Source organism: Anolis sagrei, chromosome 8 (assembly GCF_037176765.1).
Source record: "Anolis sagrei isolate rAnoSag1 chromosome 8, rAnoSag1.mat, whole genome shotgun sequence".
Taxonomy (NCBI): domain Eukaryota; kingdom Metazoa; phylum Chordata; class Lepidosauria; order Squamata; family Dactyloidae; genus Anolis; species Anolis sagrei.
The window spans coordinates 29,629,651-29,657,273 of NC_090028.1; the positions used below are offsets into that span (position 1 = coordinate 29,629,651).

Below are 27,623 nucleotides of genomic sequence, written 5' to 3' on the forward strand. Positions count from 1 at the left end.
GCCAGCAAGGCAGCCTGCTTTCATGCTCCTGAGTGGGCACTCAGCCCTGCCCCAGGGCCTGGGGGAAAGCACTCCAGAGCGCACTGCCAACTCATTGATGGGGGGAAATTCCTGCTGAAGGTCAGGGCAATCGGTCCCCTTCTGTGCTTGGCTGCCTCTTGTTAATTATGAATTTCTCATGCTGATAAGGGCTGCCAGGCACAGAACCAGCGGCAGCTGCCACCAACTTGTTCTGTGGCTTTGCAAGTAGCAAAGGAGCCCTCTCTGGAGCCACCGGAAGCAGCAGCAGCAGCGTTGAGCCAAAAGGCAGATAATTGGTTCCAGATGCTCTTTTGCTCCTCTTTTTCAACTATTTCTGGAAGGAGTCAGTGAGCAAAACCATGCCTTTCACTAGATGGCCCAAGGGCCACAGCTGCCCTGCACCCAGCCCCACCTATCTCCCAGCAGCCAGTGTCCTGTGCTGGGATCTCCCTGTCCTGCTGCAAAGCGTACAGCCACCCTGCCTCTCATTCCTGGCTTAGTTGGGTCTGGCAGAAAGGAGGTCAGGGGACAGACAGGGTACTCCATGAAAACTTCAGGTTCTCTGTTTGGGCAGAGTCTTGAATACAGCCCGTTGGAAGGCCTCCTCAGCCTTGTTTGGGGAATTCCTTGAACATGGGGGGGGGGGGGGATCCTGCAAATATGGCTACCACAGTGGTCATGGATCGCAGATGGCAAACTGTTCCAGGGCCTCTTCTTGGGAAGCTTGATCTCAATGCAGCATTTGTAAGAAAGCAGAACTGCAAGTTTTGTGTGAGGATTTTTTTAATTATTACTTCCTCAAGCAAAATTCATCAAGAGGAACAGAGTAAACGAGATCAACATCTCTAGGCCGAGAATCTCCCGTTGCTACGAAACTGTAATTATTAATAATTAGCCAAACGTTCGTTTCAAAATCCCACCCCCACCTTCATTTTCAACCCTTCACCTGTTTAAATAATACCATCAAATACGTCCCAGAGGAAATTAACTATGGAATTTACAGCTATGACTACAATGTGCAATGCGGAAATAAAACCTTTTTATAACTTATCAGGCTAATTAACATCAACAACAACAACAGCAAGAGAAACACCCCTACCCACATATTAGGTCAACGCAGGAAGGGATGCCGGAGGTGCCTTGGAGCCATGATTGCAAGCAAGGCGCTATTTACAAGGAAGGGATGCGGCGGCGGTGGCGGAGGAAGGCAGGCAAGAAGGAAGGAGGTCCCCTCAGGCCCCGAAGGTGTTCTCTCCGCTGTAGGCCACGTACAGGAAGCCGTCCTCATCCTTCTCCTTCTCGTAGAGCTGCCCCATAGTCAGGCTGCAAGGGAAAGAAAAAGGCAGCTGGGAGGCGGAAGGGGGCCCCAAGGCCCACCTGCCTCTTGCTCTTTCTGGCAGGAGGAGGAGGCTTGGAGGACGCCTCAAGGGTTGTGTTCCTTTGGGAGATGGGTGCCTTTGGACCTTCTTTCAAGGTATGCCATGGCAGGCATGGGCCAACTTTGGCCCTCCTCCAGGTGTTTTGGGCTTTAACCCCCACAGTTCCTAACAGCCGACTATTAGGAATTGTGGGAGTTGAAGTCCAAAACACCTGGAAAGAGGGCCAAAGTTGGTCCATGCCTGTCTTAGGATCTTCTGGGAGCTGGAGGGCCACAAGGTGAACAGGCCTGCCAGAAATGAATCCATAATAATAATAATAATAATCATCATCATCTTTATTTAATACCACCTCCCCAATGGTGACTCGGGGCGGCTTACATAAGGCCAAGCCCAACAGCATATTACCATACAGTTTCCTGGCTGTATGGTCATATTCTAGCAGCATTTTCACCTGACATTTTGCCTGCATCTATACTACTACTAATAATACTTTATTTGTATCATTCTACTATCTCGTTGGAGGGACTCAGAGTGGCTCACAGGACATGCTCAATAGTGCAACACAATACAAATACAACAAAATTCAAAAATATAAAATTAATAATAAAATGAACTCCATTACACATAAAAGAGTGATAAAACACATCTATGGCCATTGACATCCATAAGTACATGGACAATTTTAACGGAAAGGACATAACCATGAAAATGAACAAAGTTTGGCTGCCAGTATTGAAAAGCACTAGAATTAAGACAGTGACTAAGGACCACCACTCAGACACAGGAGGTGTCCTGACAGTAAGCAATCAAGGGCCAGTGAACACAACCCAGTCAAAGGATGCCTCCAGGCAACAGACAATTCTAAAGGAACAAAAGCCAGGCTACTTCCAAGCTTGCTAATTGCAACCTTTACACTTGTGTGACACACAATAGTTCTTTCTCCAAGCCTAGACATTCCACGGATACATGTATACTTCACTTGCTTTACCATCATCAGATCCTCTGAAGATGCCAGCCACTGGTGCAGGTGAAACGAAAGAAGGAGAAAATGCTGCGAGAACACATTGGCCCTACAGCCTGGAAACTACACAACACCCCAGGGATTCCAGCTGTGAAAGTCTTTGACAATACACTAAATCCATGAAAGTTCTGAAGAAGGATCCTGAAGGGAGGGGTCTCAGAGGAGGAGGAGGCATGCCTCACCCAAGGAAGGTTAAGGGACAAGGCTCCGCCCCCAGTGCCCCACCCGTTTTGTCCCCCATCAGACCTGGACTGCGGGACAGTCTTGTCCACGAAGAGGAAGATGGCCTTCTCGGAGGGCAGCTGGATCCGCTTCCGGATGATCCACATGAACTGTGCCACCGTGATGTCTGAGGGCACCAGGTACTTCCGCTTGTCGATGTCCACAATCTGGGAGCCCGAGACCTTCTCCACGATCACCTGCAAGGAGAAAGGGAAGGAGCTCAGAGGGGGAAATGGGGCTGGACCCAGGAAAAGGAGCTTTTGCTCTCCCCGTGGAGGGAGGAGAAGGAGGGAGGGAAGAAGGAGTAAATAACTTACTGGGACACGGTCGGGGTACTTGGCCCGGATCTTCGCTGACTCCACGCAGCGGTGCTCTGTGGGGGAGACAAGAGTGTCAGAAGAAGCAGAGGGGACTGGCTTTGCATTAATCATACAATAAAAAATATAATAATAATAATAATAATAATAATAATAATAATAAATTATAGAACGTATACCTCTAATAACCCAGGCCCTTGGGAAGAGCCCAATATTCTGAGACCAATCCAAGACACTTGGATGATGTGTTTCTTAACTTTGAATATGTTCTGGTGGATTTTCTACTGTAATTTGTGTTTAATTCTGTTTTAATATTTGTATATTTTAAAGTCTGTGCTAATGCTTTCATATCAAGCTGCTTTGAGTCCCCTCAAATGGAACATAAATAAATATAACAAATAAATAAGTAAACTGGACCTAATGTGTATCTGTGCTGTGTTGTCATGTACATGTAAATATTTTTTTTTTAAAAAAATTGTGTGACTGATTTGGCTCTGGCTTTTAAATGGACATAGTGATAGTAATAATGATAATAATAGAATTATTATTATCATTATAAAAGCAGACAAGTAAATACTCTGGTATAATATCAAGGTAGAATGAGACATCTGGAACGATTCCATCAGCATTGCCTCTGCAAAATCCTGCAAATCTCTTGGGAAGACAGGTGGACAAATGTCAGTGTGCTGGAAAAAGCAAAGATCACCAGCATTAAAGTGATGTTCTTACGCCATCAACTCCGCTGAACTGAATTTAAAGAGATTTAAAGATGGGCTTAAAGCCAACCTTAAAAACTGTGTCATAGACATCGAGAACTGGGAAGCCTTGAGCACTCTAGCTGGAGGTCAGCTGTGACCAGCAGTGCTGCAGAATTTGAAGAGGCACGAATGGAGGGCAAAAGAGAGAAACATGCCAAGAGGAAAACACATCACGCCAACCCTGACATCGACGGCTTTCCATTTGGAAACCGATGTCCTCACTGTGGAACAATATGCAGATCAAGAATAGGTCTCCACAGCCACTTACATATACACCATCAAGACATTACACTTGGAGGACCACCATCCTCGGACTAGGAGGGATCACTTGACATAGTGGTTCTCAACCTGTGAGTCCCTAGATGTTTTGCCACCTTGATTAGCATATAATGGCCTGACAGTGCCTGGAGCAAACATTTGTTGAGAGGTGATTAGATGTCCTTGTTTGTTTCCTCTCTGTTGTTGTGCTATTGTAATTTTAGAGTTTTTAATACTGGTAGCCAGATTTTGTTCAGGCCATTATATGCTAATCAAGGTGGTCAACTGAAACATTCACACCTAGCTCCAGCAGACAAGAGTCCTTTGGGAGGAAGCCATTGGGAGAGATCATCCGGAGTTTTGGGGTGCGGTGTCATCTGTACGCAGATGATGCCCAACTCTGTTACTCTTTCCACCTACTACTAAGGAGGCTGTTCAAGTCCTGAACCGGTGCTTGGCCGCTGTAATGGACTGGATGAGGGACAACAGATTGAAACTTAATCCTGACAAGACAGAGGTACTCCTGGTCAGTCGAAAGGCCGAACAGGACATAGGGTTACAGCCTGTGCTTGACGGGGTTACACCCCCTGAAGGCGCAGGTTCGCAGCTTGGGAGTGATCCTGGACTCATTGCTGAGGTTGGAGCCCCAGGTTTCGGCGGTGGTCAGGGGAGCTTTTGCACAATTAAACCTCGTGCGCCAGCTGCGCCCATACCTTGGGAAGTCTGACTTGGCCACGGTGGTCCACGCTTTGGTTACATCCCGTTTAGATTACTGCAACGCTCTCTACGTGGGGTTGCCTCTGAAGACTGCCCGGAAGCTTCAATTAGTCCAACGTGCGGCTGCCAGATTACTAACGGGAGCGGGGCACAGGGAGCATGCTATTCCTCTGTTGCGCCAGCTCCACTGGCTGCCAGTCAGCTTCCGAGCACAATTCAAAGTGCTGGCCTTATCCTATAAAGCCCTAAATGACTCCAGCCCAATTTACCTGTCCGAACGTATCCTCCCCTATGAGCCATCAAGATTACTAAGATCGTCTGGAGGGGCCCTGCTCTCGATCCCACCGGCCTCATAGGCGCGGCTGGTGGGAACGGGAGACAGGGCCTTCTCGGTCGTGGCCCCCGACTCTGGAACTCTCTTCCACTGGAGATCAGAACTGCCCCTTCGATCTTAACATTCAGGAAACAGGTGAAAACCTGGCTTTGGGGATTGGCATTCAACGAATGAGCCATGATCCTGTGATATGGATGGTTGATGATGAATAATGACTTTGATGACGACTGACCACTGTAATCATATGATTGTATTTTTGCCATTTTAATTGTTTCAATGTTTTAATGGTTTAGTGTGATTTAGAAATATGATGTTTTAATGACGGTCTGTAATATTGATGTTGGAAACCGGCCCGAGTCCCTCGAATGGAGGTGAGAAGACCGGTATACAAAACTACCAAATAAATAAATAAACTTTGTCCCACCCTGGTCATTCCACAGATATATAAACCCCTTTTCCTAGTTCCAACAGACCTCACTACCTCTGAGGATGCTTGCCATAGATGCAGGCGAAACGTCAGGAGAGAATGCCTCTAGACCATGGCCATATAGCCCGAAAAAACCTACAACAACCCAGTGATTCCGGCCATGAAAGCCTTCGACAATACATTATTATTATTATTATTATTATTATTATTATTTCTGGGAGTTGTAGGCCAAAACCCCTGGGGGCCCACTGGTTGAGAACCACTGGCCTAACATTGAGTCGCCTACGGGCTGAGAAAGGCGGTATAAAAATACAGTAAATACCTCTGAGGATGCTTGCCATAGATGCAGGCGAAACGTCAGGAGAAATGCCTCTAGAACATGGCTCTACAGCCCGAAAAAACCCACAAGAACCTAGTGATTCCAGCCATGAAAGCCTTCGACAATACAGTAAATAAATTTATTTATTTATTTATTTACTTTATTTGTATACCGCTCTTCTCAACCATTAGGCGACTCAGAGCGGTTAACAACAAGAAGCGGCAAAAATTAATTGCAAACATCGTACAGCCATTTAAAAGACAATTAACACAATAATACAGTAAGCAATTAACACCAATAACCATCAGTAAACATCAATAAAAAACTCACTAGCGTCTCATAACTAAAATCATAATCCAAGCTCGTAAATAAATAAACAAACATAACAGCTTATTGTTTAATTTGCCTGTTTTGTTTTCTTCCTTTTCCTCTTTTATATCGACTTGTCATGTTATGATCTGCCTTCTTTTATTCTGTATTTGTTATTTATTGTATTTATTTATGTTGTAAGCCGTTCCAAGACCTTCCGGGGGGGATGGGGCGGGATATAAATAAAGATTATTATTATTGTATTGTCGAAGGCTTTCATGGCTGGAATCACTCAGTTCTTGTGGGTTTTTTCGGGCTATAGGGCCATGTTCTAGAGGCATTTCTCCTGACGTTTCGCCTGCCTCTATGGCAAGCATCCTCAGAGGTGAGGTCTGCTGGAACTGGGAAAAAGGGGTTTATATATCTGTGGATCTGCCTAGTCAAAGCCATGGTATTCCCTGTAGTCACCTACGGATGTGAGAGCTGGACCTTAGGGAAGGCTGAGCAAAGGAAGATCGATGCTTTTGAGCTGTGGTGTTGGAGGAAAGTGCTGAGAGTGCCTTGGACTGCGAGAAGATCCAACCAGTCCATCCTCCAGGAAATAAAGCCCGACTGCTCATTGGAGGGAAGGATACTAGAGACAAAGTTGAAGTACTTTGGCCACATCATGAGGAAACAGCAAAGCCTGGAGAAGACAGTTATGCTGAGGAAAGTGGAAGGCAAAAGGAAGAGGGGCCGACCTAGGGCAAGATGGATGGATGGCATCCTTGAAGTGACTGGACTGACCTTGAAGGAGCTGGGGGTGGTGACGGCCGACAGGGAGCTCTGGCGTGGGCTGGTCCATGAGGTCACGAAGAGTCGGAGACGACTGAACCAATGAACAACAACAACAACATCTGTGGAATGACCAGGGTGAGACAAAGGGCTTTTGTAAGTTGGGCTAGGTGTGAATCTTTCAACTGACCACCTTGATTAGCATACAAGCAAGGTGGTCAGTTGAAAGATTCACACCTAGCTCCAGCAGACAAGAGTCCTTTGTCCCACCCTGGTCATTCCACAGATATATAAACCCATTTTTCCTACTTCCAACAGACCTCACTACCTCTGAGGATGCTTGCCATAGATGCAGGCGAAACGTCAGGAGAAAAATTGCCTCCAGAACATGGCCATATAGCCAGAAAAAACCCACGAGAACTGAGGATTATTATTGTTGTTGTTGTTGTTTTCCACAGTGTCATTCCTTCTGCGTTGTATTTTGTGTAGCTGCTATAATGAACCACTTAGTGAGGAGGCAGGATGGGAATCAAGAATCCCTGAGGGAAAGGAAAGGCCCGGCCCCCTTCTTTGCCTTCCTTCCTTCCTGTTTGTCCGGGCCCGGCTCCCTCCCTCCCTCCCGCCTTCCTTCCTCACCGAGCGCGTGGTCCTCCTTGAACATCCACTTCATGGCGCGGAGGAGGGAGGGGCGGGGGTCGCGCTCTTTCTTTCGGGCCTCCAACGCCACAACAACGGCGACGACGACAGAGATTCCAGCTCTTGCTCCCCGTTTCCGGAATACAGGGTGTGACTTCCGGTTGTCAAGATTCCCGACAACCCTCACTGTCGGGAGGACTTCCGCTCGAGTTCTCCGAGGCGCCTTGCTGATTGGACGGCCGCACGAAAGCCCGCCCCCTAGACCCCGTTTCCTGTCTTTCGCGTTGCCGTGGAGACGGAGCCGCGCCATGGCTAAGGAGAGGCGCAGCGCGGTGGCAGCAACAGCACTCTTCTTACTAGGCGTGCTGGTCGTCCTCTCGCCGCTGCTGGTGGCCTTCCGGAGCCACGGTGAGGATCCACGAAAAACAAGGGAGGGATTGCTTTCAAGGCCAGAATCACTGGGTTGTTGTGAGTTTTCCGGGCTTACAGTAGCATTCTCTCCTGACGTTTCGCCTGCATCTATGGCAAGCATCCTCAGAGGTTGTGAGGTTGTGAGGCAAGGGCAGGAGCAAGAACTCTTCATTAGCATTGAATAGCCTTGCAGCTTCAAGGTCTGGCTGTTTACTTCCCGGGGAATCCTTTGTTGGGAGGTGATTAGCTGGCCCTGATTGATTCTTGTCTGTATGGCCATGTTCCAGAAGCATTCTCTCCTGACATTTCGCCTGCAGCTATGGCAGGAATCCTCAGAGGTTGTGAGGCAAGGGTAGGAGCATTGAATAGCCTTGCAGTTTCAAGGTCTGGCTATTTACTTCCCTGGGAATCCTATGTTGAGAGGTGATTAGCTGGCCCTGATTGATTCTTGTCTGTGTGGCCATGTTCCAGAAGCATTCTCTCCTGACATTTCGCCTGCAGCTATGGCAGGAATCCTCAGAGGTTGTGAGGCAAGGGTAGGAGCATTGAATAGCCTTGCAGTTTCAAGGTCTGGCTATTTACTTCCCTGGGAATCCTATGTTGAGAGGTGATTAGCTGGCCCTGATTGATTCTTGTCTGTGTGGCCATGTTCCAGAAGCATTCTCTCCTGACGTTTCGCCTGCATCTATGGCAAGCATCCTCAGAGGTTGTGAGGCAAGGGTAGGAGCATTGAATAGCCTTGCAGTTTCATGGTCTGGGTATTTACTTCCCGGGGAATCCTTTGTTGGGAGGTGATTAGCTGGCCCTGATTGATTCTTGTCTGTGTGGCCATGTTCCAGAAGCATTCTCTCCTGACGTTTCGCCTGCATCTATGGCAAACCTCCTCAGAGGTTGTGAGGCAAGGGTAGGAGCATTGAATAGCCTTGCAGTTTCAAGGTCTGGCCATTTACTTCCTGGGGAATCCTTTGTTGGGAGGTGATTAGCTGGCCCTGTTCCAGAAGCATTCTCTCCTGACGTTTCGCCTGCATCTATGGCTGGAATCCTCAGAGTTTGTGAGGTCTGTTAGAATCTAGGCAAGTGGGGTTTATATAACTGTGGAAGGTCCAGGGTGGGAGCAAGAACTCTTCATTAGCATTGAATAGCCTTGCAGCTTCAAGGTCTGGCTATTTACTTCCCTGGGAATCCTTTGTTGGGGGGTGATTAGCTGGCCCTGATTGATTCCTGTCTGTATGGCCATGTTCCAGAAACATTCTCTCCTGAGGTTTCGCCTGCATCTATGGCAGGAATCCTCAGAGGTTGTGAGGCAAGGGTAGGAGCATTGAATAGCCTTGCAGCTTCCTGGGGAATCCTTTGTTGGGAGGTGATTAGCTGGCCCTGATTGATTCTTGTCTGTATGGCCATGTTCCAGAAGCATTCTCTCCTGACATTTCGCCTGCATCTATGGCAGGAATCATCAGAGGTTGTGAGGCAATGGTAGGAGCATTGAATAGCCTTACAGCTTCAAGGTCTGGCTATTTACTTCCCTGGGAATCCTTTGTTGGGAGGTGATTAGCTGGCCCTGATTGATTCTTGTCTGTATGGCCATGTTCTAGAAGCATTCTCTCCTGACATTTCGCCTGCATCTATGGCAGGAATCCTCAGCGTGAGGTCTGTTATTTATTTATTTATTTATGCTATTTCTATCCCGCCCATATTAGCTCGAAGGCGACTCAGGGCGGCGTATAGAGTCGGCACAATTTGATGCCATATATAAAATGCATACATTGATAAAACGCAGAAAAAAGAAACATTACAGTATATTTAAAATCATAAAAACAATGAACAATAAAAATTTTAAAAATGTAATCTAGGCAAGTGGGGTTTATATAACTGTGGAAGGTCCAGGGTGGGAGCAAGAACTCTTCCTTAGCATTGAATAGCCTTGCAGCTTCAAGGTCTGGCTATTTACTTCCTGGGGAATCCTTTGTTGGGAGGTGATTAGGTAATAGTATGATAGCTGGGTCCGGAAGCTCCGAGTGTTACGGAGATGCCACATCGCTCCTTCGGGAGCACTGTTTGCGCAAGAGAGACTTAGTTAATGTAAGCCAGGCCAGAGACAGATAACATAAAAGGAATATAAGAGTTCTTTAATGGTGAAACCCTAACCCTTATGCTAACCGAAACTCAAACCCTAAACCATACCCTAACTATAACCCCTAACCCTTACCTTAACTGTAACCCTAACCCAAACCCTGAACCTTGTCCTAACCCTTACCCTAAGTGTCCCCTCCTTTCTAACCTTTCTTCGCTCTCCCTGCTCTCACTCCGTCCCCTCTCTTCCCTTATTCACAGCCACCTTTGCGGCATCTTGGTAACGTTCAGAGCTTCCGGACCCAGCTATCATACTATCACCGGTGATTAGCTGGCCCTGATTGATTCTTGTCTGTATGGCCATGTTCCAGAGGCATTCTCTCCTCACATTTCGCCCACAGCTATGGCAGGCATCCTCAGAAGTTGTGAGGTCTGTTGGAAACTAGGCAAGTGAGGTCTATATATCTTTGGAATAATGTCCCAGGCAGGAGAAATAATTCTTGTCTGTTGGAGGCAAGGGTGAATGTTGCAATTAATCACCTTGATTAGCATTGAATAGCCTTGCAGCTTCAAAGTCTGGCTGCTTCCTATCTGGGAGAATCCTTTGTTGGGATTGTATCTGTTTTCTCAAACCAGTCATAATAATAATAATAATAATAATACTTTATTTAATACCCCGCCACCATCTCCCCAATGGGGACTTGGGGCGGCTTACATGAGGCCAAGCCCAACAGCATATTACAATAAAGTAAAACCAAAACACAATAACAACATAGTAAAATACATACAACATATGAGTGCAAAGACGATAAAGCAAAATCATACACAGTAAAATAAAATAACATAACAATGATGGGCCTCATGTGCAAGATAAAAACAAAGATACTAAAAATACTAAAATCAGGATGAGATAGGGATGGAGCAGATTGTTTGTGGGGGAGAAACTCGTAAAGGAACGGGGTCATAAATATAGACCTTCATACAGGTGGGGAATATACTCTGGGGACAGAAACAGTTGAGGGGGAGCAACTGTGTATGATAATATGGCTACTCTCCAAAAGCGTGTTGGAAAAGCCAGGTTTTGAGATCCCTCTTGAAAATTTCTAAGGTGGGGGCTTTCCTAATCTCACTGGGCAATGAGTTCCATTGACCATAATAACTTGAACTTGGTTTCTAAATGTTCACCTGCTATACATTTTATTGTGTTTTGCAAAGTCATTACAATTGAAAAGTCATTCTTGAAAAGTAAAATAAAATTTGAAAAAGAATAAAATATCCTTTGGATAAAAACGCTGCCTACCCGCCTTCCTTCCATCCCCACAGGATTCTGGCTGAAGCGGAGCAGCTACGAGGAGCAGCCCAGGGTCCGCTTTCAGCATGAGGTGCTGTTAACAGGGCTTCTGGCTGGAGAGCAGGGCAGTGGGGGCTTCGTGGGGTGGAGCTCCTTTGCAGCCTGCAACCGGCTTCTGGGTGACCACCTACGCCTCCCACTTATCTCGGTAGGAAAGCAGGTCCTTCCTTCCTCCTTTTCCATGGCGGGAAGTCAGGCCCTCTGCCCGCTTCCATCCATTCCTTCATTCTTCAGGCCCGGGAGGAGGACGCAGACCATGACGGCCTGATGGACCGGCTTTCCTTACGCCTGGAGCTCCCTCTGCGGCCCTCGGAGCAAGTCGTGGGCGTCCAGCTCCTGCTGACCTTCTCCTACCAGCTGCAGGTGAGGAGTCCAGGGCGTGATTGTTCATCAAATTTGGAATTATGGCCAACTCCACTTGCACTATATGGCTGCCACAATACATCTTAGAGCAGGCATGGGGAACCTTCGGCCCTCCAGGTGTGGTGGACTTCAACTCCCACAATTCCTTGAGGCCAAGGTAAGCCTTTGGGGCGAATGCCGAGCCTCAAGGAATTGTGGGAGTTGAAGTCCATCACACCTGGAGGGCCGAAGGTTCCTGACCCCTGTCTTAGAGGAACACCGGTGCCAGCCATTTTTATTGTAACTGTATTTTAAACTGTTTTGAGGGTATTTGTTGTAATGTTTATTTATGTTTTAGTTAATTATGTCTTACTTAGTATTCTGTTATATTTTATCTCGATGCTTAATTCACTGTTATTGTTGTTGGAGCCCCCAGTGGCTGTTGGAGGCAAGGGTGGCGCAGTGGGTTAAACCCCTGTGCCGGCAGGACTGAAGACCAACAGGTCGCAGGTTCAAATCCAGGGAGAGGTGGATGAGCTCCCTCTATCAACTCCAGCTCCTCATGCGGGGACATGAGAGAAGCCTCCCACAAGGATGATAAAAAAAATCACATCATCCAGTCGTCCCCTGGGCAACGTCCTTGCAGACAGCCAATTCTCTCGCACCAGAAGTGACTTGCAGTTTCTCAAGTTGCTCCTAACACGACAAAAAAAACCCCTGTTATTGTTGTGCTCTATCATGTATTTTAATATGTTTTTGATATGTTTTGTACTCACTTTGGCATTGAATGTCTGCCTTCTTATGTGTAAACACCCTGAGTACCCTGGGTGGTACAGAATTCAAGTATTATTATTTTCTCACTTCAAAGGGCTCTTTTCCACAACACAATTATAGTGCAATATTCCACTTTAATTGTTATGACAATATCCTATAAAAAATCTGGGTTTATAGTTTGGTAAGGCACTACAGTTCTCTGTCTGAAAATTCAAAACGCTCCTCCATAAACTACAAATCTAAGATTTCCATAGGATGTTGCCATGCCAGTTAAAATGGAATCACAGCTGAGCAGTGAAAGGCTCCTAGGACCAACTTTTTAAATCGGTAACTTAAGGTTTGCGTTGTTATAGTCTGCAATAATTCATAATAAAAAACTGGTAATTGAGCACAAGAACAGTCAAAGATGTCTTAAATAAACATCTTTTAAGTCAGCTTTAAAAAAATTATGTGTTTGATGTTTTAAAAGTTATTGTTCACAGATGAACTTTAGACATTAAAGAGCTTGCCAAAAAAAAACCATTTGTTTCAGTGGCCCATGGCTGCTCTTAAAGTCACAGAGGCTCTTTAGGGCCTTCTCTGCCTCTGTCCATCCTTCCCTTCTTTCTCCCTGGTCTTCTGTTGCAGAGGATGTCTACCTTCGTGATGCAGAGCATGGCCCTCCTGCAAGCCTCCTCGCCCGTCCCAGGGTCCCGGATCTACGCCAATGGGGAGCTGAAGCTGCGGCAGAGGCAGCCCCTGGGCCACAGTGGCCTGGACAGCAGATACAATGTGAGTGAGGGCCCTCCGGGGCAGCCAGGCTCAAGGCAAAGCAAGGGGAGTTTCATGGAGGGTGTGGCCCCCCCAAATAAGACCTGTCCGGAAAATAAGCCTTAGCCAGGCGCCCGTAGTCACATAAGCCCAACCCTGGAAATAAGCCCCAGTTCATATTGTTAGCCAGACGATTCATCCATTGCAACACACACACACACACAAGACAGTCACATTGAATTGTAACAAAACAACAATAATAAATAAATAACTTTATTTATGTCCTACCTCCATCTCCTGAAAGTGACTCAGGGCAACTTCCAAAATAGCACAACAAAAGTGCAACACAAAACACATAGAATACAACAAAATTTGCAACAAAAAATCAATAAACAGCACCAATTAAGATAAAATAACAACTATTGATAACAAGATTAACAAAAGCAAGTCAATTAAAGTAAAAGAAAGAATAAAACACAGCAACAGATTATAGTTAAAAACAGGCCATACAACCAAATAGCAACCCAGTTATATATTAATAATATAGAAATAAATATTAATGAACAAATATTATTGACATGAGGTAAAGGTAAAGGTTTTCCCCTGACATTAAGTCCAGTCGTGTCTGACTCTGGGGGTTGGTGCTCATCTCCATTTCTAAGCCGAAGAGCCAGTGTTGTCCATAATAATAATAATAAAACTTAATTTATACCCTGCCACCATCTCACCATCACCATCAGGGAACTCGGAGTGGCTTACATGAGGCCAAGCCCGACAACACATCAATAAAACAAAAAGCAATAAGCAAATAAAACAATACAATTAATATAACTCACATATAAACAATAACAAGCAAGGATTTAAAAAACTATAGAAACCTCCAAGGTCATGTCGCTGGCATGACTGCATGGAGCACCATTACCTTCCCACTGGAGCCTCCGGTGGCGCAGTGGGCTAAAACCCTGTGCCAGCAGGACTGAAGACTGACAGGTCGCAGGTTCGAATCCGGGGAGAGGCGGATGAGCTCCCTCTATCAGCTCTAGCTCTTCATGCTAGACATGAGAGAAGCCTCCCACAAGGATGATAAAACATTATCCAGGCATCCCTGGGCAACGTCCTTGCAGACTGCCAATTCTCTCAACAGGACGCTCCTGACATGACAAAAAAAAAAAAAACCTTCCCACCAGAGCGGTAGCTTTTGATCTACTCACATTTGCATGTTTTCAAACTGTTAAGTTGGCAGAAGCTGGGGCTGACAGCGGGAGCTCATACCGCTCCACAGATTTAAACCTGCAACCTTTCAGTCAACAAGTTCAGCAGTTCAGCGGTTTAACCCACTGTGCCACCAGGGGCTCCTTATTGACATTAACAATACATGGGAAAAGTTTATTAAGCTGCAAAAACTTTGTTTTTTTCTGAGGGAGGGACATCTTGCAGCACATTTGTCTATTGTTTTCCCATAAATATTTGATAAGTGTCTCCATTAATTCAACATAGTTTGTGGCAGCCACAATAATGAAATTTCTGGGGGATAACAACTACTTTCAAAGTACGGACTGCACAATTAAACAGAAAGTAACGCTTTCAAACAGTCTGAAACGATTTGCTGGCCAATTCCTCGGTCTGCGGCCATTCTTGCCTTCTAATTCCCAATCCTCCTGCCATGACAGGTGTCTGTGATCAACGGCACAAGCCCTTTCGCCCAGGACTACGACTTTATTAATATTGTGGCCGCGTATGAAGAGCGAAACGGTCAGTTTGCCTCACATCTCTTCCTCCCTGGGTTGACTCCAGTTTGCTTGTACTCCGAGCAGTCTGGAGGACTTCTCTCAGGTCCGTTTAGGCTGGGAAGTCCTCCAAGGCTGCTATTGTTTGCCTTGCAGTCTCCACGGTTTTCACAGGCCCTGTACCACTCTGGTCCGTCGGAAGAGCCCCCGAGCAGCCCTTTGTGATCCAGATGGTCATCCGCTACCCCTTGGAGGTCATTGCATATCCTTTGCTGGTTGTGATAGCGGGTGGTGGGCGGCCTGAATTTCCTGTCCCAAACAGTCCTTGACTCCTAATACATATCAGCCCGGATTCTGGGAGATGGCCAAGTTTGCCTGGATCCAGTACGTCAGCCTTCTACTGATCTTCCTTTGGCTGTTTGATCGAATAAAAACTCTTTTCTTCCGGGATCAAGGGCTTGCCGCGGTCTCGGCACCACAGGGCCCTTTTGCATTGTCTCGGAAAGAGCACCAGTCTTGAACAGGCTCTGGAAAAGGCCAGGTAAATGGAGGAGTGGCACTGTCCACGTTGAGAAGACCAGAAGGTGCCTCTGTGCCTGGGACCATGGGATATGCTCTCCCTGAGCACTGGACTCCCTCTCTCTGATGCTGCGAATGAAGGGCTTGGAAGGGCGGAAGGTGCTTGTGCTGCATCTCGGACATACCTGCCCAGGAGGGAGAGTGGCCTGGAGTCGATTCAGCAGGAAAGCAGCAGACAGCCCTCCAAGTGTTTTGGACTTCAACTCCCACAATTCGTAAGAGCCTCAGGCCCCTTCTTTTTCTCCCTCAGCCGCTTAAGCGGCTGAGGGAGAAAAAGAAAGGGCCTGAGGCTGTTAGGAATTGTGGGAATTGGACCAAAACAACTGGAAGGAGGGCCCAAGTTGACCCATGACTGTGTTAAGAATTGACACCCTGTAGCACGGTCTTGGTGACCATGAAATAAAATGCCCCAAAGCACTTGGAAAGCCCTCTGAGGCAACGTTTCTCAACCTGGGGGTCGGAACTCTGGGGTGGTCACGAGGCAGTTTCAGAGGGGTCACCAAAAGACGATCACAAAACATATATTTCTGATGGTCTTAGGAACCTGTTTAGCAGAGAATCCTGAACTCTCCACCAGTCCTTCTCTTCCTTTTTGGAAACAGACGGCGAATCCTCCCACCAAAAGCCGTCCTCCGCTATGATTGGCTGGCCTCCCAAGTAGGGGAGACTCCCAAGTAGGGGAGGGGAGAGCAGGTGTGCTCGGCGCATGGCAGCATGGTGTGCATGTGAGGGCGAGGGAAAGTGTGTGAGGCTGGAGGCAGGCTTACACCAGCGAGTTCCTTCAAGGCATGGAGGTTCTGGGTGGGAAGTTTGTTTATTTATTTATTTATTTAAAACTTTTATATTCCAATCTTCTCTAACCTCTGAAGAGGGACTCAGACCGACCAGAGGGACTCAGACCATTGTTGGTGAGGTTCAGAATCCTCTTTGATTGTAGGTGAACTATAAATCCCAGCAACTACAACTCCCAGATGTCAAGGTCTGTTTTCCTGAAACTTCACCAGTGTTCACATTTGGGTATATTGAGTATTCATGCCAAGTTTGGTTCAGATCCATCATTGTTTGAGTCCACAGTGTTCTCTGGATGTAGGTGAACTACAACTCCAAAGCTCAAGGTCAATCCCCTCCAAACTCATCCAGTATTTTATGTTTGTCATGGGAGTTCTGTGTGCCAAGTTTGGTTCAATTCCATTGTTGGTGGAGTTCAGAATGTTCTTTGATTGTAGGTGAACTATAAATCCCAGCAACTACAACTTCCAAATTACAAAATCAATCCCCCAACCCCCACCAGTATTTAAATTTGGGCATGTTGGGTATTTGTGCCAAATTTGGTCCAGTGAATGAAAATAAATTCTGCACATCAGATATTTACATTACCATTCATAACAGTAGCAAAATTACAGTTATGTAGTAGCAACAGAAATAATTTTATGGCTGGGGGTCACCACAACACGAGGAACTGTATTAAGGGGTCACAACATTAGGAAGGTTGAGAAACACTGCTCTGAGATAAAGGTCTTTGTGGGAGGGAGGGGGGGCTCTTTCTCTCTTGAGGTCTTTGCCAGGAGGGAGGGCTGCAAGGCCAAGCTCCCTGCTCTTGGTTTGTTGTGAGTTTTCCAGTCTGTCTGGCCATGTTCCAGAAGCATTCTCTCCTGACGTTTCGCCTGCATCTATGGCAGGCATCTTCAGAGGTGGTCAGGTCTGTTGGAAACTAGAAAATTGTATTGTCGAAGGCTTACATGGCCGGAATCACTGGGTTGCTGTAGGTGTTTTCGGGCGATATGGCCATGTTCTAGAGACATTCTCTCCTGACGTTTCGCCTGCATCTATGGCAAGCATCCTCAGAGGTTGTGAGGTCTGCTGGAACTAGGAAAATTGGTTTATATATCTGTGGAATGACCAGGGTGGGAGAAAGAACCCTTGTCTGCTGGAGCTAGGTGTGAATGTTTCAACTGACCACCAGGCCTGTAGCCAGGATTTCGATTTGGGGGGGGGGGGGCTGAGTTTGTTTCGGGGAGGGGGGCTGAGTCTGAGTGAAAGAGGGTCTACCCTAGCAAACCTTTTGTATCGTTACCCCAATACCCCCATGCATATGGGATATATTGAGTATAGTGATCAGATCATGATATGAATAAACATAGCAGTTTAAATAATGCACCAGTAAGGTCTTTTCGTGAACCACCATGAGAATTTCGGGGGGGGGGGGGTTGAAGCCCCTCAAGCCCCCCCCCCCCCGGCTACATGCCTGCTGACCACTTTAATTAGCATTTGATGGCCTGGCAGTTATTTGGTGTGGCTTGTTCGTGCCTGGAGCAATCTTTTGTTGAGAGGTGATTAGATGTCCCAGATTGTTTCCCTTCTGTTGTTTTGCTGTTGTAATTTTAGAGTTTTTTAAAATACTGGTAGCCAGATTTTGTACATTTTCATTGCTTCCTCCTTTCTGTTGAAATTGTGTTTATATATCTGTGGAATGATGTCCAGGGTGGGAGAAAGAACTCTTGTCTGTTGGAGGTAGGTGTGAATGTTTCCATTGGCCACCTTGATTAGCATTTAATGGTCTAGCAGTTTCCAGGTCTGGCTGCTTATTGCCTGGGGAGAATCCTTTGCCAAGGTCAGCTGCTCTCCATCCCTCCCTTCTTGCCCTCCCTTCTTCCCTTCCTCCTAGGCAAGGAAGCGAAGGAGGGGAACCTGGAGGAAGGCAGCCCGCCCCCTCTCCATCCCTGGGTTTATTGGCGGAGGCCACGTCTGAAGTCTGAAAGCGGCTCTTTGTGTGGATCCCTCTTTCTCTTTCAGCTCCTCTTGCTTGCCTTGCCTTGGCTCAGTGCCCCTGGCTCAGGAGGGGCAGCAGTCCCCCTTGTCCATCCTCCAAAAGGCCAGGTAAGCCCCCCCCCCCTCCCTCAGCTGGAAGCAAAGGGGCCGCTGAGCAGGGCTGGAACCCTCCATCCAAGAGGGAGGGAGGGAAGGTAGAGTCCAGGGAGAATGAGGGAGGGTGAGTCTCCTTTAACGGGAATGGAATGCTGTGGAAACTTCCCCACGAAGCGAAAAGACGTGTTGTTGAATTGTTTCATGGCTGGAATCACTGGGTTGCTGCGAGTTTTTATCTGGCCATGTTCCATGTTCCATGTTTTCTCCCGACGTGTTCTCCCACACCTATGGCAGGTATCCTCAGGGGTTGAGGGGTCTGTTGGAAACTAGGCAAGTGGGGTTTATTTATCTCTGGAAGGTCCAGGGTGGGAGGAAGAACTCTTTTCTGTTCGACGTAAGTGTGAACTCTGTATTTAATTGCCATTGAAAAGCTTCAAGATTTGGTTGCTTCCAGCCTGGGGGAATCATTTGTTGGGGGGTGTTAGCTGACCCTGATTGTTTCTTGTCTGGAATTCCCCTATTTTTGATTGTTGTTAATTCCTTACTGTTCGGATTTTAGAGTTTTTTTTAATACTGGTAGACAGATTTTTGAGCCCCCAGTGGCACAGCGGGTTAAACCACTGAGCTGCTGAACTTGCTGACTGAAAGGTCACTGGTTCTAATCCAGGGAGCAGGGTGAGCTCCTGCTGTTAGGCCCAGCTTCTGCCAATTCAAAAACGTGTAAATGTGACTAGATCACTATGTACCGCTCCAGTGGGAAGGTAGCAGTCCTCCATGCAGTTATGCTGGACACATGACTTTAGAGGTGTCTACAGACAATGCCGTCTTGGGCTTAGAAATGGAGATGACCACCAACCCCCCTCCCCCCGAGTCGGACATGGCTAGACTTAATGTCAAGGGGAAAGCTTCACCTTTATGCCACATTTGGTTTATTTTCATGGTTTCCTCCTTTCTGTTGACATTGTCCACATGCTTCTTGTGGATTTCAGTGGCTTCTCTGTGTAGTCCGACATGGTGGTTGTGAGAGTGGTCCAGCATTTCTGTGTTCTCAAATAATATGTTGTGTCCAGGTTGGGTCATCAAGTGCTCTGCCATGGCGAACTTCTCTAGTTGAGGTAATCTGCAGTGCCTTTCATGTCCCTCATTTGTGTTTGGGCAATGCTTCATTTGGTGGTCCCTGTGTAGACTTGGAGACATTCCACAGATATACAAATCCCACCTGCTTTATTTCCAACAAACCTCACAACATCTGAGAATGCCTGCCATAGATGGAGGCGAAATGTCAAGAGAGAATGCTTCTGCAATATGGCCGGACAGCCAAGAAAACCACAACAACCCAGTGATAGTCATGATGATATGCCCCATGTTTGCTGCCTAGACCAACTCAATCAGAGGGGTGGGAGTGGGTGGGCTTCTTCCGAATGATGGCTTGGTCCCAGCTCCTGCTAAGGAGCGCCTTCCCTTCTTTTGAAGGCTCAACAGGCTTGAGGGGGGGGGGGGCTGGGAGAGTCACCCTCGCTCTTCAGGACCAGGACCCTTCTTTTGCCACAAGGCAGGTAGAGAGGAGGAGGAGGAAGATGAGGACAAAAGGGCTTTCTTTCCTTGAGTCTTTGCTGGGTTTGCTTTGCCTGAGCCCTTTCTGTAGGAGCAAGCCCCATTGGACTTTGAGCTACTTCCCTAAGATGAACCCCCCCCCCTTTTCCTCCTCTATTAACTCCCTCCTTCTATTAGCCACCCTGTTTATTCATTCACCCCAGCGGCTCCCCACTGAGAGCCACTGTGAGTCTCCCGGGCTGTCCGGCCATGTTTCAGAAGCATTCTCTCCTGACTTTTTGCCCACATCTATGGCATGCATCCTCAGAGGTTGTGAGATTTTATGATTTCCAGGGGGCTCACTCCTAGTTGATCTGCTACAGGATTAAAGATGTTGGTAGGGCTCCCATCAGAGTTTTCATTAGCATTGCTATTGATGAAGGATGATGGGACTGCAGTCTGACACCTACAGAAAAGCCAGAGATAGTGGTGGTCCATACAGAGAATGTAGTCCAACACCCAAATAACTACACCACAATGGCTTTCACAACCCTTTCCTTAGCCTACAGTAAGATTAACAAAAGCAACTCAAAGTAAAAAAAAGGAATAAAACACAGCAACAGATTATAGTTAAAAACAGGCCATACAACCAAATAGCAACCCAGTTATATATTTATAATATACTAGTCGTCCCTTGCCACGTGTTGCTGTGGCTCAGTCTGTAAATTAAAGTAATGAGAAAGTGTTGGTTTCTAATATATGTAATTTCTTTATGCTTGTGGGTAAACAGTATTTCTTGCTGTTTCTTTGTCAGTGTTGATGAGGAGAGTGTCTGGTTTGCCTACTCTGGAACATGCAACATATCATTGTCCTTCTTTGGGGTCCCTTTCAAATCTTTGATACTGCATCTGTCATATACATATATGTGTGTGTGTGAATGGCTGGATGGCCCTTTGTCAAGAGGGCTTTGATTATGTTTTCTTGCCCTGGTGAAGGGAGTTGGACTGGATGCCCTTAAGGCAGCATTTCTCAACCTGGGGTTTGGGACCCCAGGGGAGGGGGGGTTGCAAGGGGGTGTCAGAAGGGTCACCAAAGACCACCAGAAAGTATTTTCTGTTTGTCATGGGGGTTCTGCATGGGATGTTTGGCCCAATTCCATTGTTGGTGGGGTTCGGAATGCTCCTTGATTGTAGGTGACCTATAAATCCCAGTAACTACAACTCCCAAATGCCAAGGTCTATTTCCCCCAAACTCTATCTGTGTTTATATTTGGGCACATTGAGTATTTGTGCCAAGTTTGGTCCGGATCCATCTTTATTTGAGTCCACAGTGCTCTGGATATAGATGAATTAGAACTTCAAAACTCAAGGTCAATGCCCACCAAACCCTTCTAGTGTTTTATGTTGGTCAGGGGAGTCCTGTGTGCCAAGTTTGGTTCAACTCCATCGTTGGTGGTGGTCAGAATGCTCTTTGATTATAGGTGAACTATAAATCCCAGCAACTATAACTCCCAAATGACAAAATCCTATTTTTTTTGAGTGATGGTCACTCCTTGTGTTGTGAGACCTTTTGTTGCCAAATTTGGTGTGATTTCGTTCATTGGTTCTTTTGTTTATAAGGTACTCATTATGCACAGAGCATTTTTATATAGATAGATAGATAGATAGATAGATAGATAGATAGATATTAATGAAGGTAAAGGTAAAGGTTTCCCCTGACATTAAGTCTAGTTGTGTCCGACTCTGGAGGGTGGTGCTCATCTCCATTTTTAAGCCAAAGAGCTGGCATTGCCCATAGACACCTCCAAGGTCATGTGGCCAGCATGACTGCATGAAGCGCTGTTACCTTCCTGCCGGAGAGGTACCTATTGATCTCACATTTTTATGTTTTCGAACTGCTAGGTTGGCAGAAGCTGGGGTAACTGCAGGAGCTCACACCGCTCCCTGGATTCGAACCGCCGACCTTTCAGTCAGCATGTTCAGCAGCTCAGCAGTTTAACCTGCTGCGCCACCATTATTTAATTAATACATTTATTAAATAATTAGTCAAATGCCTTTAACAGAACACAAAACCAGCTGCTCTAGGTGTCCTTTTTAGTATGTTTAATAATGCGGACAGTTTCAATGATCGGGCGTTGGTCTGGTCTTCCTTCTCCTGATAAGCAGCATCACACCTTTAAATGTTGCCGAAGGTTATTGCCACACCTAAGTGGATTTTCCTGACACGGAAATAATAATTACTCCACCCTCCCCCCCCCCCCCCCCCCACTTGCAATCTCCCACAGGGCAAAACACTTTTGCCTTCCTCTGCAAACACATCTGTCATCCCCTCTACCCCCCCCCCCCCCCCTTTCTTTTATGGCTCTCCTTGAATTTCCAATCAGATGGGCTTGGCTTCCCCTGGCATCGTCTTCCAGCTGGTTTGTCGGTTAGACAGAGAGGCCCTTTCTACACTGCTATACAAAATCCAGATTATCTGTTTTGAACTGGATTATAGCTTCCCCTATGCAATCCCTTGTAGTCCGAGGATTTTTTTTTCCATGTCAGGAACGACTTGAGAAACTGCATTACATGTCCCATTCTTGTGTTACGAGCCTAGTGACTGCTTTGGGAGACAGTGATCTTTGGCATTTGGACAATGCGGCCAGTCCAGCAGAGTTGATGGCGTAGGAACATGGCTTCAGTGCTGGTGGTCTTTGCTTCTTCCGACACACTGACATTTGTCTGCCTTTCTTCCCAAGGGATTTGTAGGATTTTTTCAGAGGCAACGGTCATGGAATCATTCTAGGAGTCGAGTGTGACATCTGTAGGTAGTCCACGTTTCGTAGGTGTAGAACATCGTTGGGTGGACAATCTATAGAAATAAAAATGTAATGATCGTTTGAGGGATTAACAGAACTCAAAAACCAGTGGACGAATTGACACCAAATTTGGACACAAGACACCTAACAACCCAATATATGTCCTTCACTAAAAAAAAAAAAAAAAAAAAAAAACCACTGAAAAACACAGCAGAAGGGACTTAAAAAGCCCCAAAAAGTTAAATGACAATACAGAAAAAAAAGGGAAGAAAGAGGGAGGGAAGGGGAGAAAAGAAAGAAAGAAAGAAAGAAAGAAAAGAGTAAGGGAAAGAAAGAAGGAAAGGGAGAAGGAAGAAAGGAGAGAAAGAGGGAGGGAAAGAAAAAGGGGGAAGGAAGGAAAGTTAGAAAAGGAAGGAGAGAAGGAAAGAAAAAAGGGAAAGAAGGAAGGGGTGAAGATGTAGAGAAAGAGGGAGGGAAATAAAGAAGGAAAGAGAGAAGGAAGCATGGAAGCAAAGAGAAGGAAGGAAAGGTAGAGAAGGAAGAAAGGAGAGAAAGAGGGAGGGAAAGAAAAAGGGGAAATGAAGGAAAGTTAGAGAAGGAAGGAAGGAGAGAAGGAAAGAAAAAAGGGAAAAAAGGAAGGAAAGAGGGAGCGAAGGAAGGGGCAAAGATGTAGAGAAAGAGGGAGGGAAAGAAAGAAGGAAAGAGAGAAGGAAGAAAAGAGACAGAAGAAGAGAGAAAAAAGGGGGGAGGAAGGAAAGAGATAGAGAAGGAAGGAAGCAAGAAGAGAAGGAAAGACAGGAAGGAAGGAAGGAAGGAGTGAAGAAAGGAGAGAAAGAGGGAAGGTTGGCCACAGCAATGCGTGGCGGGTACAGCTAGTCTATATAAATAAAAATGTAATGTTTGTGTGTGGGATTAACAGAACTCAAAAACCAGTGGACGAATTGACACCAAATGTGGACACAAGACACCTAACAACCCAATGTATGTCCTTCACTAAAAAAATGATTTTGTCATTTGGGAGTTGTAGTTGCTAGGATTTATAGTTCACCTACAACCAAAGAGCATTCTGAACCCCACCAATGATGAAATTGAACCAAAACTTGGCACACAGTTCTCCCATGACCGAGAGAAAATACTGGAAGGGTTTGGTGGGCAGTGTCCTTTGGTTTTGGAGTTGTAGTTCACCTACATCCAGAGATCACTGTGGACTCAAACAATGATGGATCTGGACCAAACTCTACACATATACGCAATATGCCCAAATGTGAACACTGGTGCAGTTTGGGGAAAATAGAATCTTGACGTTTGGGAGATGTACTTGCTGGGATTTATAGTTCACCTACAATCACAGAGCATTCTGAACCCCACCAACGATAGAATTCGGCCACACTTCCCACACAGAACCTCCATGAGGGCCACAGCAATGCATGGCAGGGGATGGCTAGTCTATATAAATAAAAATGTAATGTTTGTTTGTGGGATTAACATAACTCAAAAACCACTGGGCAAATGGACACCAAATTTGGACACGATACACCTATCAGGCAAATGAGTGACCATCACTCATAAAAACACTGAAAAATGCAGTGGAAGCGACTTAAAAAGCCAAAAAACAAAAATGCATTGCAACACACGTGCAAAACCACATATATACATATATACACAAATATATAGACACATATATGCACACACAAAACACATATACACAGAAAGGGACAAGAAAGAGAAGGAGGGAGAGAAAGAGGGGGGAAAGGAGGGAAGGAGAGAAGGAAATAAAAAAGTGAAAGAAGGCAGGAAAGAGAGGGAAGGAAGGAGAGAAGGAAGAAAGAGCGAGGGAAGGAAAGAAGGAAAGAAAGAAAGGCAGAGAAGGAAGGAAGGAGAGAAGGAAATAAAAAAGTGAAAGAAGGAAGGAAAGAGAGAGGGAAGGAAGGAGAGAAGGAATGAAAGAGAAAAAAAGGGAAGGAAGGAAACAAAGAGCAAAGGAAGCGAGCCAAGACACAGGTAGAGAAGGAAGAAAGTAGGGAAAGAAAAAGAGGGAAGGAAGGAGAGAAAGAAAGAAAGAGAGAAAGAGGGAGGGAGGGTTGGCCACAGCAACGCATGGCGGTTAAAGCTAGTCTATATAAATAAAAATGTAATGTTTGTTTGTGGGATTATCATAACTCAAAAACCACTGGACGAATGGACACCAAATTTGGACACAATACATCTATCAGGCAAACAAGTGACCATCACTCATAAGAACACTGAAAAACACAGCAGAAGAGACTTAAAAAGCCCTAAAACAAAAATTACATGACTATGCATGCGCAAAACCACATATATACACATACATACACACACAAAACACATATACACAGACTAGGCCACAGCAACGTGTGGCAGGTGACGGCTTTATAAACAAGTACCTTGGTCTCCCTTAGGATGTCCCAGTCTTCAAACACTCTCTGCTTCGTTCAGAGTGTTATATGAGTGTAGGTTCCTATAATCCAGTTCAGAACAGATCATGTGGATTTTTTGCTTAAATACTCTGAATTATATGGCAGTGTATACTTGGGCAATCTGGTTCAACACAGATAATTTGGATTCAGAAACTGGATTATATGGCAGTGTAGAAGGGGCCAGAGAGGGAGGAGTCCCTGCTTGTCCAAAAGGCCTTCCTTTCCTCTCCCCCAATGCCCACAACACTGACCCCCCTTCTCTTTCTTTCTCTCTCTCCCCACAGCTGGGATTGGCTTCAGCAGCAGCAGCAGAATGGTGAGGCTGCGTGTGGGCAGCCCAGCTCTGGCCGTCTTCCTGGCTGCTCAGGCAGGTCTGCTGCTCTTCTTCCTGTGCGCCCACCACGGGGGCCTCTTTCTGCCACACCCAGGGGGTGAGCGCCCCTCCTCGTCCTCGCAGGTCCATATCCTCATCCTGTCCTCCTGGCGGTCTGGTTCCTCCTTCGTAGGGCAGCTCTTCAGCCAACACCCGGACGTCTTTTACCTGATGGAGCCAGCCTGGCATGTCTGGGCCACCATGCACCAGAACGGGGCCCGGGTCCTGCACATGGCGGCTAGGGACCTCGTCCGCTCTGTCTTCCAGTGTGATCTTTCCGTCTTTGAGGCCTACCTGCCTGAGCGGCGGCGGAGGAATGTGTCGGCCCTCTTCCAGTGGGCCGTGAGCCGGGCCCTGTGCTCCCCGCCGGCCTGTGACTCTTTTCCACGTGAAGACATTGCCACTGAGGGCGCCTGCCGGACCCTATGCGGCCGCTCACCCTTGGCCAAGGCAGAGGAGGCCTGCCATAGCTACGGGCACATTGTGTTGAAAGAGGTGCGCTTCTTCGACCTGCGCGTTCTCTACCCGCTGCTCACCGACCCCTCCCTCGACCTGCGCATTGTCCACCTGGTGCGCGACCCCCGGGCAGTGGCCAGGTCCCGCGAGCGGTCGGCCCAAGCCCTCTCCCGCGACAACGGGATTGTGCTAGGCACCAACGGCACCGAGGTGGAGGACAACCAGTTCCAAGTTTTGCGGGAGGTCTGCCGCAGCCACGTGCAGATCTACGAGACGGCCACGCTTAAGCCTCCCCACTTCCTGAAAGGCCGCTACCTAATGGTCCGGTTCGAGGACATCGTGCGGGACCCCGTCGGGGAAATCACAGCCATGTACGACTTTGCCGGCTTGCGGCTGACTCCCAAACTCCAGGCTTGGATCCACAATATCACGCATGGGGCCGGGCCGGGCCGCAAAAAGGAGGCCTTCCAGATCACCTCCCGAAACGCAGTCAACGTCTCCCAGGCCTGGAGGAACGCCCTCCCCTTCCAGAAAGTCAAGCAAGTGCAGGAGGCTTGCAAAGGCGCCTTTGGCATCCTGGGCTACCAAACGGTGGAGTCCGAGAAAGAGCAGAAAGATTTGTCCATAGAAGTGGTGTTGCCCCATCGAAAGAGCCAGTTCAGCTGGGCCTCCCTCAGTGGGAGCTAAATGGGACATCACACCTCTCTGTTGTTTTCTTCATTCTCCAAACAACTGGACTCTACTCGTCTTGATGTCTTTAGTAATGGCTCCTAGTAGTTATGTAAATGCAAAGAGATGGACTGAAGGGCTGGAACTGGTTTGCAGGGGCAAGCCCTTCCACCCACTCCCCTCATTGGGATGTGCCAGCTACCTCTTGAAAAAGGAAAGGGACAGGAGCATGTTCTGCCTGGCGTGGAAAGGCAGCGTGGGGCATCTAGAAAGCAGGCTTCGGTGTGCATAAAGCTTCAGTACAGAACACAACTCTGTCACCTGGGAGAAAAGTACAAATAGAATAACAGCAGTGTTTCATTTCGAGTCTTTAGTGTTTTAAAACTCTAAATATGGTCACAGGCTCTGATTGCATTCATGCTCTCTCCAACTTAAGGCTTTTCTTTCTTGGCAAAAGTTATTTGCGGGGGGGGGGGGTAGTCTTTGCCTCCCTCTGAGGCCGAGAGACTGTGATTTGCCCAGGATCATCAGGGGAGGGAATCCATGGCCAAGTGGAGATTCGAACCTTGGTCTCAGAGTCATAGCGCTATTGCCACAGGTACAGGTGAGTCCCCGGTGGCGCAGTGGGTTAAACCCCTGTGCCGGCAGGACTGAAGACCGGCAGGTTGCAGGTTCGAATCCGGGGAGAGGCGGGTGAGCTCCCTCATCAGCTCCAGCTCCTCATGCGGGGACATGAGAGACGCCTCCCACAAGGATGATAAAAACATCAAATCATCCAGGCGTCCCCTGGGCAACGTCCTTGCAGACTGCCAATTCTCTCACACCAAGAGTCACTTATGCCACGACAAAAAAACAAAACAGGTACAGGTTGCAGAATTCCCGACAATGTTTACATAGGGAGGGGCCGGGAAGACCCTCATTTGTTTGCTCGCTCTCCAGATGCCAATGGAAGTATGATTCCCAACGGCATAGGGAGCTGGGGGGTCACAGCAA

At 47.1% G+C, this 27,623-nt stretch overlaps 3 protein-coding genes across 4 annotated transcripts; 2 read left to right on the forward strand and 1 right to left on the reverse strand.

The window, feature by feature from the left end:
* Positions 1–786: 786 nt before the first annotated feature.
* On the reverse strand, positions 787–7,661 carry GABARAPL2 (GABA type A receptor associated protein like 2). Its single transcript, XM_060787909.2, has 4 exons — positions 7,493–7,661; positions 2,961–3,016; positions 2,668–2,840; positions 787–1,344 (listed from the first exon to the last, which is right to left on the reverse strand). The coding sequence occupies exons 1-4, from the start codon at positions 7,524–7,526 to the stop codon at positions 1,254–1,256; spliced, it is 354 nt and encodes a 117-aa protein (XP_060643892.1). The 5' UTR covers positions 7,527–7,661; the 3' UTR covers positions 787–1,253.
* Positions 7,662–7,749: 88 nt separating this feature from the next.
* TMEM231 (transmembrane protein 231) lies at positions 7,750–15,921 on the forward strand. Its single transcript, XM_067471100.1, has 7 exons — positions 7,750–7,900; positions 11,297–11,472; positions 11,559–11,687; positions 13,068–13,211; positions 14,861–14,942; positions 15,074–15,195; positions 15,264–15,921. The coding sequence occupies exons 1-7, from the start codon at positions 7,801–7,803 to the stop codon at positions 15,435–15,437; spliced, it is 927 nt and encodes a 308-aa protein (XP_067327201.1). The 5' UTR covers positions 7,750–7,800; the 3' UTR covers positions 15,438–15,921.
* Positions 15,380–27,026, forward strand: LOC132783194 (carbohydrate sulfotransferase 6-like). Of its 2 annotated transcripts, none has more exons than XM_067471099.1 (2): positions 15,380–15,458; positions 25,417–27,026. In XM_067471099.1, exon 2 carries the CDS (start codon positions 25,446–25,448, stop codon positions 26,646–26,648), a length of 1,203 nt encoding a protein of 400 aa, XP_067327200.1. In that variant the 5' UTR covers positions 15,380–15,458; positions 25,417–25,445; the 3' UTR covers positions 26,649–27,026. The 2 variants fall into 2 exon arrangements, with proteins under 2 accessions (XP_067327200.1, XP_067327199.1); XM_067471098.1 differs by lacking the exon at positions 15,380–15,458 and adding an exon at positions 17,934–18,373.
* The last annotated feature ends 597 nt before the right edge of the window (positions 27,027–27,623 follow it).